This window comes from Pipistrellus kuhlii, unplaced genomic scaffold, assembly GCF_014108245.1.
Source record: "Pipistrellus kuhlii isolate mPipKuh1 unplaced genomic scaffold, mPipKuh1.p scaffold_m20_p_68, whole genome shotgun sequence".
In the NCBI taxonomy this organism is placed as follows: domain Eukaryota; kingdom Metazoa; phylum Chordata; class Mammalia; order Chiroptera; family Vespertilionidae; genus Pipistrellus; species Pipistrellus kuhlii.
Window position 1 is genome coordinate 51,674 of NW_023425571.1, and position 12,385 is coordinate 64,058.

General features: G+C 69.6%; 1 protein-coding gene across 1 annotated transcript in view; it reads left to right on the forward strand.

The window, feature by feature from the left end:
* Positions 1-7,685, forward strand: part of VAV2 (vav guanine nucleotide exchange factor 2) — a gene marked incomplete at its 5' end in the record, with an annotated part of 41,611 nt that extends 33,926 nt beyond the window's left edge. The window contains 6 exons of the mRNA XM_036420474.2: positions 564-680; positions 2,529-2,616; positions 3,513-3,636; positions 4,341-4,427; positions 5,246-5,400; positions 6,363-7,685. Of these exons, the coding sequence (XP_036276367.1) occupies positions 564-680; positions 2,529-2,616; positions 3,513-3,636; positions 4,341-4,427; positions 5,246-5,400; positions 6,363-6,410 (619 nt within the window). The remainder of the gene's footprint in view (positions 1-563; positions 681-2,528; positions 2,617-3,512; positions 3,637-4,340; positions 4,428-5,245; positions 5,401-6,362) is intronic.
* Between the last annotated feature and the right edge of the window lie 4,700 nt (positions 7,686-12,385).

Sequence of the window (12,385 nt, forward strand, 5' to 3'; positions counted from 1 at the left end):
GCCGGCCGGCGTGGGGTGGGGGGGCCTGGGCTGTGTGTAGGGGCATCTCTGGGCTGGGGGGCCCCTGGGCTTTGGGGGGGGCCACAAGCTGAGAGCAGGCTGGGTCTGGGTTCTCCAGGCAGCAGAGCCCAGCTCTTACCCTGCTCCGTGCTGGGCCTGATGGCCTGGGTCTGGGGTCTCCCCACCCCTGGCGGCGGCCGCTTTGCCGGTCATGGGGGGACGGTTGGGGGAGTGAGGTGCTGTCTCACGCTCTCTGCATGGAGAGTCGCTACCGCATGTGGAGGCGGTACATTGGAGGCCGGTCTAGTCACGTGTCTCCACATGCAGCCGCTCGTGGGACAGGGGATGTTGGCGTTGATACAGGCGTGACGGTGGTGGTCGGGTGTGAGCCGCGGTGCAGGCGGCACGGGGCCCAGCGACCGTCTCCGCCCGCCGGGCCACCGGCCGCCTGGAGGAAGGGAGCCGCCGGGGCCCGCGCCGGGGCCTCCCTCCCAGCGGCTCCTCCTGCGGGGCGGACGCTGTCAGGGCCGTCAGCGACCCCTCGCTTCCTCCCGTGGCTCTAGGTTCGCGGGCAACATGGAGCGGCAGCAGACGGACAACCTGCTCAAGTCCCACGCCAGCGGCACCTACCTGGTCCGGGAGCGGCCGGCCGAGGCCGAGCGCTTTGCCATCAGCATCAAGTACGTGTCCCAGCCACGTCCCTGCAGGTCGGCGTCGGGCTGGGTGGCCACGGGGTGCGGTGCCCAAACCTGGACACGGTCAGGGTAGAAGGGTGTCCACGGGTGAGCATGCCGGCTGCCGTCGGCCCACCACGGCCCTGCGAGCTTGGCCGGCGTTTCCAGGTTCAAGAGATGGGACAAGATCAGTGCAGAGCAGGCGGGGTGCTGGAGGGGCAGGGTGCCCAGCTCAGCCACAGAGCAGGCAAAGGTGCTGGGAGGGTCAGGGTGCCCAGCTCGGCCGCAGAGCAGGCGGGGTGCTGGGTGGGGTGGGGGCTCCCAGTAGCCCCACAGGTGGCCTCGGAGAGCACGGGGGTCACACGGCTGCCATCTTGCAGCCCCCGCCAGTGGTCTGCAGAGCAGCCTCCTACCCCCCTGCCCCGGGTCTGCTGTCCCCTCTCCCAGAGACAGCATCTGATTGGTGGTTGGCCACCACTGGCAGGGTCCGCCCCCCGGGGCGGGAGACCTGGGCCAGGCTAAGAGGGAGGAGGAGGCCAGGGATGAGAGCCCCACGCAGGCGTCTTCCTGGATGTCCCACTGGCCGTGGTGTGAAGTCCACGTGCGTGTGGCTTGTGTGGGAAGACCCGGCGCTGAAGGGTTAGCGCCTGCAGGCTAAGGGTGTTGGTGTGACATTTACTTCCTGTGGGTCTGTGTCTGGTGGTGTCGGCTGCAGGGGTGTGGGGCCACCTGGTGGGGAGGGGAGGAGAGGGAGGAGGCGGCCACATCGGATCCAAGACCTGAGGACACCGAGGGCGTGGAGGGTGGCAGAGGGGTGGCCAGGGCCAGGGCATGGCGGGCACGAGCTTGGCGTGGCCGAGGAGGAGCCGGGCCGGGCCGGCCGGCGAAGGGGAGGGGGTGCAGTGGAGGAAGTTGGGAGGAGGTGTCAGGGCCGGGGCGGGCTGCCTCCCACCTACCGCCCTGGCGGCGGAGGCCTCGGGCTCTGGGGGGTCAGGAGGCGGGGGGCCTCAGGCTCTGGGGGGACAGGAGGCAGGGGGGCCTCAGGCTCTGGGGGGACAGGAGGCGGGGGGCCTCAGGCTCTGGGGGGACAGGAGGCAGGGGGGCCTCGGGCTGTGGGGGGTCAGGAGGCGGGGGGCCTCAGGCTCTGGGGAGACAGGAGGCGCGGGGGCCTCAGGCTCTGGGGGGACAGGAGGCGGGGGGGCCTCAGGCTCTGGGGGGACAGGAGGCGGGGGGCCTCAGGCTCTGGGGGGACAGGAGGCGGGGGGCCTCAGGCTCTGGGGGGACAGGAGGCGGGGGGCCTCAGGCTCTGGGGGGAAAGGAGGCGGGGGGCCTCAGGCTCTGGGGGGACAGGAGGCGGGGGGCCTCAGGCTCTGGGGGGACAGGAGGCGGGGGGCCTCAGGCTCTGGGGGGACAGGAGGCGGGGGGGCCTCAGGCTCTGGGGGGACAGGAGGCGGGGGGCCTAGGCTCTGGGGGGACAGGAGGCGGGGGGGCCTCAGGCTCTGGGGGGCCAGGAGGCGGGGGGCCTCAGGCTCTGGGGGGACAGGAGGCGGGGGGGGGGTGGACCTCAGGGCAGAGAGCAGGGCGAGCAGAACCCCGAGTCAGGAAGTGGCTGGGAGGCCGTGCCGGCGGGGCTGGGAGCGGGGAGCTCCGGCAGGAGAGGTGGGCAGACAGACAGACAGACAAGCCGTGGGAGGCAGCCCGGAGCCGGTGGGGCAGGAGGACCGAGAGGCAGGGCTAGAGACTGGTGTGAGCCGAGGCCCAGGTGTGTCTTGGCTCCTGAGCGCCCCCCCCCAGAAGGGGCGGTAGGGGCTGGGCCTGGGCCCGTCGGTGACCGCTCGCCCTGGACTTGCCCAGGTTCAACGACGAGGTGAAGCACATCAAGGTGGTGGAGAAGGACAGCTGGATCCACATCACGGAAGCCAAGAAGTTTGAAAGCCTCCTGGTGGGCAGCTCTGCGGCTCCTGCCGGCCGGGCCCCGGGGTCGGAGAGGGCCTGGCCCCCTGCACCCCGTGCCTCGGGACAGCTAGGACCCACGAGTCGGGACCGTCCCCCAGACCCCTCAAAAGGGCCAGGGACCGGGAGGGCCCAGCCCATCCTCCTACCGGAGCCGGAAGCCATGGCCAGTGAGGCCTGGTGTGAGCCAACCTCGCCCGCGGCTGCTCCCCACAGCACCCCTCCCCCACGGGCCCCTCCCCCCGCCTCCCGCTCCCCGGATGCAGCTCCTTTACGACTGGACCCCTCCTCCTCCTCCTCACACACAGTCCATGCACGGAGACCACCGAGCTCTTGGGCCCACAGTGGCCACAGAAACGCCACGTAAAACAGCCCCCCACTGCGCCCCCAAACCACCACCCGCCCGGGAAGCCTTGCTGGGGTGCACATGCTCACGCCCGGCCTGCTCCCCGACAGGCGTAGTGAAAAACGGGCCAGTCAGGGTTAGTCGAGGCAGTGACATCACCACCAACCGGAGTAAACCCCTCCCCCCTCCCCTGGCTGGTGCCCGCGGACAAGCTGTTATTTCTGGAAGCTTCTCCCCGGTGTGGGGCACGCAGGGTCCCCGCTTTTATCCGTGTAAGAGTTGCAGGGAGCACCCCTGTGCCCTGGCCTCAGCATGTCTCAGGCTTCTCCTTTGGAAACATTGCGGGGAGAGGTGACTGGCTCAGAGGTCTTTGGGGCGCTGGCCACCCGCCTGGGCCTGGCGCTGGGGGAAGAGGAGGAGGAGGAGGGGGCCCTCGAGGGTCCAGGAGAGGAATCGCCTGTGTGAACCTGAGGAGGTGGGAGAGGGCACCCAGGAGGCCTGCCTGGAGGCGGCGGCAGTCAGCGGTGTGTGTCCTGCAGGAGCTGGTGGAGTACTACCAGAGCCACTCTCTCAAGGAGAGCTTCAAGCAGCTGGACACCACGCTCAAGTACCCCTACAAGTCCCGGGAGCGCGCCGCCTCCAGGACCTCCAGCCGGTCCCCAGGTAGGGCCCGCCCCAGGCACACCGGTGCTCCCCGCGGCCCGGGCCCCATGCCCACCCGCCCTCAGGGAGGCTCTCTGGGGGCCACGCTGACCTCGCCCGGGGCAGTGCCCTGGCACCCCCGCCCGGAGGAGCACCTCCCGGGCCGTGCCCAGGGCCCGGGGAGGAATGCCGCTCTGAGCCTGGGTGCCTCTGCCCGAGGTGAGTGCGGGGAGAGATCAGAGTGGGCCCCGCCTGCCTCAGATCGCTCCCTGTGCCCCCCCCTCCCCGTGGCCCCGCCGTGCGGGAGCCAGCCAGCACCTCTGGCAGCCAGCACCTCTGGCAGACCGGGCCTTGCTGCCCAGCCCGGGGGCTTGGGGGGCGGCTGGCCCTGGAGTGGGGACAGGCTGGGCCCCAGCATTCGGCATCCAGCCCAGCACTCGCCCCGAGCCACCCGCTTCCCCAGCGGCAGGACCTGCAGGGCGTGGGTCCACCGGGCAGAGCAGGCCAGGAGGGCTTGGCGGGCCCTCGTGAGCACCTGCGGTGTGCTGGGCGAGGGGCAGGCTCCCGCACGCCACTCGCGTGCCCGCCGCTGGGAGAGCTGGAGGCAGGGTGCCCGCGGTGGCCACTGCGCTGTGCCTGGTGGGCCTTGGGGCCGCCCCCCATCCCCCCAGCTCCTAGGACGGCCTGGGCTCCTGGCCTTTCACGTGCTCTCTCGCTCTTTGCAGCTTCCTGCGCCTCCTACAGCTTCTCTTTCCTCAGTCCCCAGGGCCTCGGCCTGGCTTCTCAGGGCTCCTCCGCTCCCTTCTGGTCAGGTACCACTGCCGCGGGCGGGGGGCCTGGCGGGCTGCCTGCAGGCGTCCGGCTGAGGGGGGCGGGGGCAGGCGGGGCTGCTGCACCCGAGACCCCGTCCGGCTTGGCGCTGCCCTCGCTGCTGTCACCCTGACACGCTCCCCGATGGCCACTCCGCAGCCGCTCCGCCATCGCCCGCGCTGCTCACGGGGGGCTGTGCCTCTGGCAGCGGCAGGCGGCCAGGCGGCCCCCTCAGCGCTGTCTGCAGGGTGGCGGGACTTGGGGGCCAGGGGGCGGGATCTCTGTGGCTGACCACACGGCCTTCCCTTCGCTGCCAGAGCCAGAGCCTCCCAGCTGCCGTGCCTGCTTCTCTCTCTGTCGCGGTGACTGTCGCCTGTCCATCAGGGCTCCTGGGTCCCGGGGGAGCTGGTCCGGCCGGGGTTCCAGTTTGGGGACCTGGAAAGGGAGCCCTGGGGTCCCTCAGGCTGCTCCGTCGGAGTGAGGGCTGGGAGCTGGGCGGCCTGTGGCGCCCGGGACCACGGTGGGGGAGGTGGGGGGTTCGCAGGCGCTGTGATGGTCAGAGCATGGCGTCTGTTCTTGTCCCCGTGGGCGCCCGGGCATCGCCTGTGAGGGCTCCAGGATGGGTGGGCGGCTCTGGTTCCCTCCACGGGGGTCTCAGGCCACTGAGGAGCGAGGGGCCTGGGCCTGGGGCCTGGGCTGTCCCTCCAGAGCCTTTATGCACCCGGCCTCCCCCCGGGGGTGGGCCGGACGCCTGGGGAGAGCCGCTCGGCCGGTCGGCCGGGCCCTGCCCCGCAGCCGGTGACCCGCCCATCCCCCACAGTGTTCACGCCCCGCGTCATCGGCACGGCCGTGGCCCGGTACAACTTCGCGGCCCGGGACATGCGGGAGCTCTCGCTGCGGGAAGGCGACGTGGTGAAGATCTACAGCCGCATCGGCGGCGACCAGGGCTGGTGGCGGGGCGAGACCAACGGCCGGGTGAGTGGCTGCCCCCCCCTCCGCTCCCTGCAGGGAGACCGCCTTCCGGCCAGCGAGGCCCGTCTCTGACTGCCCGCTCCCCCCTGAGCTTCGGGGAAGGTGTGGTCTTGTTTCTTTAAAAAATTTTTATTTTAAATACATTTTTATTGATTTCAGAGAGGAAGGGAGAGGGGAAGAGAGAGAACACCAATCAGTGGTCAGAAAGAATCATGGACCAGCTGCCTCCTGCCCGCCCTGCACTGGGGATGGAGCCTGCCACCCGGGCCTGTGCCCTGACTGGGAATCGAACTCTGATCTCCTGTTTCCAGGGAATGGAACTCGGATCTCCTGGTTCCTGGGTCTACACTCAGCCACTGAGCCAGGCCGGCAGGGCCTTTATCTCATCCTGCATATTTCAGCCCCACAGGGCGTGGCTTGTGTTAGGCAGCCAGTGCTCATTTAGATTCACATTTCCCGGGGCTCCTCCCGGCTCCTCCCGGCATCCGCCCGAGACCGGTTCCCACCGCTGGCACGTCTTCCTGGCCTGTGCTCCCGGCGAGTCCATCCGGAAGGCCTTAGTGTTTGCTGGATGGGGACGTGTCTTCATTCCACTCCCTTTTTTAACACCGGCCAGTGTGCCTCAGGATTCCTGGTCGGGGCACAGGCCTGGGTTTCCGGCTCGGAGTCTAGGGCGGGGCGTGCAGCAGGCAGCCAATCTGATTCTCTCATCATGGCTGTTTCTCTCCCTCCTCCCTGAGGCCTGGCTAACGCCCTCCCCCCCAGAGGCGGCTGGAGGGCGGGCTCAGCGAGCTGCTCGGGGCCCTGCCTCTGCCAGGCGCTCAGCTCTTCTCCAGGCCGGCGTCGGCGTTTGAAGGGTCCCCACCTCCACAGCCTGTTCACACACGTGCACATGCACACACACGCCCACGCGCACACATGCACACGCGCGCACACACCGTTAGTGACTCGCCGTCTGTCTGCAGATCGGCTGGTTTCCTTCGACCTACGTGGAAGAGGAGGGCATCCAGTGACCGGCCGCAGGCGGGACTCAGGGACTGTCTGGGCACCGTGTCCAGTCCTGCACCCGGACGGGGAAATGCCTGCTGACCTTCTGTCTCCCATGGCCGCGGGGACGGGGAGGGTGCTGAGCCCTGCCCGCCTGCCCGTCAGTCTGCCCGGTGGCCTGTGCTGGGCTCGCCGCTTGTACATAGGGGAACCGGGCGGCCGGCGTGGCTGCCCGCCGGAGGCCAGGAGGGGGCGCCGCGCCTGCGTGAGTCCTCTAGGCCGTTCCGTCCCAGACTGCGGGCGGCACTCAGAAGCCCGGAGGGGGCGGGTGCCGGCCCGGGCGGGAGTGGCCTCCCCACGTTGCTCAGCCTGGACTCAGCCCGCCTGCTTCGTGCTGCTCCCGGGGCGACGCGTAGGAGAGGGCACCGAAGGGCCCGGCCGCCCCCTGACCTCCCGTGCCCTCTGCCCGGGCACCTCTCTCAGGAAGGTGCCCTGGGAGCGAGGGGGCTGCCCGCCCCCTGGTCGATGGTACTGTCCTTGCCCGAACCCGAACCCGAACCCGAACCCGAGGCTGTCTGTCCTGCCTGCTGCCAGAGACTGGAACCCGATGCCGCGGGAAGAACACGGGTCCCTCGCCGTCCCTGCTGCTCACATTCCTGTCCAGAAGGGGGCGCACGCTCCCTGCGGGGCCCCGGCCTTGGCTCAGGACTGGGCTCTCGCCCTGGCGGGTCTTCCTCTGGGGGCGCCCAGAGCTCGTGAACGGGCCCCAAAGGAAGTGCTTCGCCCTGGGGCGCCCCCTGCCTCCCCGGCCCTGGCCTCTGGCTGCTGGGCCGGACCCTTCTCTGCCCGGATGTTGCATGAGACCCCATGACACGCCCCCCGAGCTCCGTGCCAGGCCCCTCTGTCTGCGGCTGCACCGCGCTGTGGGGGGAGCAGCCCGGCCGGCCCGTCCCCACGCTGCACGGGGCTCGGAGGGCGGCCTGGCGCCTGCAGGCTGGGCTCCCGCCGCCGGATGGCGGGCGGAGGGTGAGCAGGGGGAGGAGAGCAGCAGCCTCGGGCTGGGCTGGAGGAGTGGGTGAGGGCCGGCGGGGAGCCGGGGAGAATCCGCCCCTGGGGCGCACCCAGCACTTTGTGCGACCCCGGGCCACGGCCCCGCTGGAGGGAGGGACGCCCTTTCTGTCTACTGCTGTCGGAGGGTTTGTGTTTGTTTCTGTTCGGCTTGTTTGCTTTTTGAGGGAAAAAGAAGTTTGTAATTATTTCGTCCAGAGCTCCGTGTGTCTGTGAAAATAAGGAGGAGGTTTTCTGAGAGCGAAGCGTGTCTGCGGCCATCGCGACGTGGGCGGGTCCGGGCCCACAGCTGCTCTGTCTTTTTGTTCTCACACGGCGACTCCTGGGGCTGGTTTAGCTCTGCTCGCTCGGACAGGTGGGGAGGAGGGCCGGGTGGGGAGGAGGGGCAGGTGGGGAGGAGGGGCAGGCGGGGGGGGGGGCCAGGCGGGAGGAGGGCCGGGTGGGGAGGAGGGGCAGGCGGGGAGGAGGGGCAGGCGGGGAGGAGGGGCAGGCGGGGAGGAGGGGCAGGCGGGGAGGAGGGCCAGGCGGGAGGAGGGCCGGGTGGGGAGGAGGGGCAGGTGGGGAGGAGGGCCAGGCGGGAGGAGGGCCGGGTGGGGAGGAGGGGCAGGTGGGGAGGAGGGCCAGGCGGGAGGAGGGGCAGGTGGGGAGGAGGGGCAGGTGGGGAGGAGGGGCAAGTGGGGAGGAGGGCCAGGTGGGGAGGAGGGCCAGGCGGGAGGAGGGCCAGCAGGGCGCAGGTAGCAGGGCTGGGATGTTCCTGCTCCATCCGGCAGGAGGCGGGGCCCTCTGAGGGGCTGCAGCCAGGGCCTGGGATCAGCTGTAAACTTGGGGCCGTGCATGTGGGTCAGAACTCGGGGTCCCGCAGCTGGAGGCGACCTCAGTGGAACACTGGGTCGAGGGACTGCGAGGGATGGACACGCGGGCGCTGAGCGGGCGCCTGGGCCCCGGGGGCGGGCCTGTTACTGTGGAGACGGGGCTAGGCTGCTGGGGGCGCCACAGGCCCGGCTCCCTGGCTCGTGAGGATCAGCTGAGCCTGGGACCTGGTTACGAAGGAGGCAGGCGGGTTCGGATATTGGGTGACAAAGAAATTCCTGCCCGGGAATTTCTCAGCCTGAGCCCCCACAGGCCTGTTTGTTCCCACACCAGCTCCCAGAGCTGAGAGCCAGCGGGAGCAGAGAGCGGGGTGGCCAGGGGCAGCTGCTGCGTCCACAGGTGGCCACTGGGGAGGGGGGGAGGGGGGGCCGGGCATCAGAGCATCGGCTGTGGGTTCAGACCCCACGATGGCGGGCGCCCTCCTGTCCGAGGGCCCGGGTGTGGATGGGGCGGAGTCGGCCGGGACGAGGGGTGTGCCTGCCCGGGTGATCCGGGACATGGGAGGCAGAAGCAGCCGGGCGCTCCCGGTCAGGGAGGGCTGGCCGCCCGGGCACCAGGCATCACGGCCCGAATGTCGACAGCGGCGGGTCCCAGGGCGGGGCCAGGAGGCCTGGTCCCGAGCTGGAGCGACGCCCCTGGATGGAAGTCACCGGCCAGGGCTCCCTGTCCTTCCTCAGCGTTCCCGCACCCGGGACACAGTCACCCGGACTTGGAGGAGAAAGAAAATAAGCCCTGGCCGGGCGGCGCAGTGGGCAGAGCCTCCGGAGACACCGAGGCTGTGGGTCCCCTCCCTGGTCAGGGCACACAGGAGAACCCCAGTGGACATGTGGGTCGGTGGGACAACCAGTGGGTGTTCCCCCCCTCTTCCCTCTCCCCCTCTCAAATCAACACATTAAAAAAATGATGAAGAAAATAAAGACCCACTTGGCGTCCAGCATGGAGAGCAGGTGCCTCTGGGAGGGTGGTGGGAGCTCCCTGCGGAGGAGGGGGTGAGCAGGCTGGGCCACGCGGCCAGTCCCAGTGCCCATCACCCCCAACCCCCGTCCCCTCCCGGATTCCCAGGCTTAGGGTGCCTCCTGGGCTCAGCTCTCCCAGGTGTTGGACTCCGATGTGGCCACCAGGGGGAGGTGTTCTCTGCAAAGGCTCAGCCTCCCCCTCCATCGGTGAGTGCACTGGTTGCCCGGCTTCACTAGGGTCCTGTTTGGGGGTGCTCCTGCCCCCGGAGCCGGAGGGAGGATGCTGTCCCTGCTCCTCCCACCGCCCCAGTGGCTGGGGGTCCTGGTCAGGGGTCAGGCAAAGAGGCCGGGCGGGGACTGGCCCGCTGGACCAAATGGGCCCTCTGAGTGTGTGGCCAGCTGTGCGCAGCTTTATGGGGGAGCGTGGAAGCCGGGGTTTCTAGGCGGTCTCCCGCACCCCCCACAAACAGCCACCGCCGGGACCGCCCGTGGGGGCCTGGCGGGCTCGCTGCCGAGCTGGGGCGGGAGGTGTGTGAGGGGTCTTGTGCCGCTGGCCACGGCCTCTCCACCGCCCCCTCCGGGACCCTCAATGAGGGGGGCCCGCGCCCAACCCGCACTCCGTGGCCAGGAGATCCTCGAGGCTCCGTCTGTCTCCCCGTGGACAGGGGTGGTGCCCGGCCGTGGGGGCTGTGCCCCGGGGCATGAAGCACTGCCCAGGCCCAGCCCCAGGGCCTCAGCCTTGGGAAGCGACCACTCCCACCTCCACGTGGTTTCCCTCACAAGTAGTAGTTGAGGCAAATCATGGGGTGAGGTGGGAGCCCAGGAGCCCCCACGGAGCTGCCCACACCTGCTGGGGGTACCCCGTTCCTGGAGCCCCGAATCGGTCCCGCCTGCCCTCTGTGTGGGCATCCGGGGAGCGAGGTGCCGCCTGCCTCCCGAAGACCCCCAGGACCCCGGGGATAGACAGCCGACTCCATGGGGCCGGGCGTCCTGGTCATCGTTATTTTTATTTATTTATTTTTGAAAATATATTTTATTGATTTTTTTACAGAGAGGAAGGGAGAGGGATAGAGAGCTAGAAACATCGATGAGAAACATCGATCAGCTGCCTCCTACACACCCCCCACTGGGGATGTGCCCGCAACCAAGGTCCATGCCCCTGACCGGAATCGAACCCTGGACCTTTCAGTCCGCAGGCTATGCTCTATCCACTGAGCCACACCGGTTTCGGCGGTCATCCTTATTCTAAAGGCTCACAAGGGAAATGGAACTTCATTGTCAACCCAGCCCTCCCTCCGAGGTGCCCTGGACACTCCCGGACCACGGGTCACCGGGCTGCGTCCTGGCTCAGTACCCACTCTGAACGGGCAGCAGTCACTTCTCACTCGGAGCCGGGCACCCCCCCCCCCCCATGCAGCAGCTGTGCCAGGTGCTCCGCTCAGGCGCCGGGCCCAGGTGCGGCTGCAGCGAGGCCCGCCCCCTCGGGCCACGGGCAGTGTCCCCTGGCCCCCCGCCCCGCTCCGCCCTGGCCTCCCGCCCAGTCAGAGCGGCCGCAGACGCCTCCCTGTGCCGGGAAGCTGGCCAGCGGGCGGGCAGAGGGCGGGCTGGGGCCTGCGCGTGGGGCCAGCCCGGGCAAGAGGGGCGGGCTCAGGGCTGGCCACGTGGCAGGGCCGGGTCTGGGTCTGTGTGGGTGGGGGAGGGGCGGGCAGGGAACGTGGGGACTTTGGTTTGCACGTGGCTTTCTCAGTGCACTGAGGACAGGACAGGACAGCACGCAGGGGAACGCGCAGCGCCTTCCTACGTGGGCCCTGGAGGGTTCTCGTCCCGGCTTGTCCGGTGGGAAAACAGGCTCGGCCAGCAGGACCAGCCCAGGGGGTACAGCAGGCTGGCAGCAGGACCCTGACTGGGTGTCCCTCCCTGGAGCCTGGCCCCTCCTGAGCTGTGCCCTCCAGTGCCCTGGGGAGCCGAGGGGCCCGCCCCTCCCCCAGACTCCAGCAGGGCCAATCGGTGGCCTCGCTGACCACGGGAGGCCTGGCCCTCCGGCCACCGCCCCTGGTCCAAAGTCCAGGGCTACAGCCGCCCACTTGGCTGGTGAGGATCGGCACCAGCTGCTTGACGTGTGTGCGGGGCCTCGGGCAGCCGGGCGGCCCGAGCTGCTGCCCGGGCTGCGGTGGCCAGTGCGTCACCTGCGTGCCGGGCACTGCGTTCTCGGGGACAAGGCCATGACCCGTGCTCGTCCTCTGACCTGGCCTTCACCATCGAGTGAGGGCGGCTCTGACTCTGTCCAGGCCGCTGCCCAGGCCAGCCACACAGTGACCGGCCGATGTCCTCCCTGGCCCTGGACCCCGAGCCACCCCAAGGAAGCCTGGTGCTGGCGGAGCCAGGGAGTGAGGACTGAGAACGCCTGGTCAGGCGAGAGTCCAGGCCACCTCCTCCAGGACGCCCCCTGGCTTCCCTGCTGGGAGGGAGGACCACTTGCTCGGGAGCAGCTGCTGCACAGCCGCCCGCTTCCTCCCGATGGACCTGAGCCCGTGAAGGCAGCCTGGTCCCTGCTGCCTTGATTCCAGGCCGAGCTTTGCACGCAGTCGGTGCTCAGTAAAAGTGGAGGGCAGACCGGGGAGCAGCCAGAGGGAGGACCGCCTGGTGCCAACAGGAACCCAGTTCCGTGTTGGACGGTCCTCACCCTGGCGGCTGGCATCGCTCTGGTGTCCACTGGCCATAACGCAAACCCAGGGGCCAGTCCAGTGGTCAGCACAACGATTGAAATTTCTCTTGAGAGCCACACTTTTTAAACTTAAACTTCTAACGCCACTTCTTCCAAATAGACTGGCCCAGGCCCTGGTATTTTGTGGATCAGGATGTCCCAGGCGGGACGGGAACGGGGTTAAAGGGGGCGTGGCACGGGCAGGGGGCGGGATGTGGGCAGTGCCTGGCCTTGCTGCGGGGGCGGTGCCAGGAGGGACTGGCTGGGGCGGAAGGAAGGAGCCTGGCTGGGCGGGCGGCGGGCGCTGGGGGGGTGGGGGGGCGGGCCCAGGCTCCCCGGCGGGCGGGGTGGGGGCGGCCCGGGGTTGGGGGATTCTGTCGGCTCTGGCTGCTGCACGGGGCGA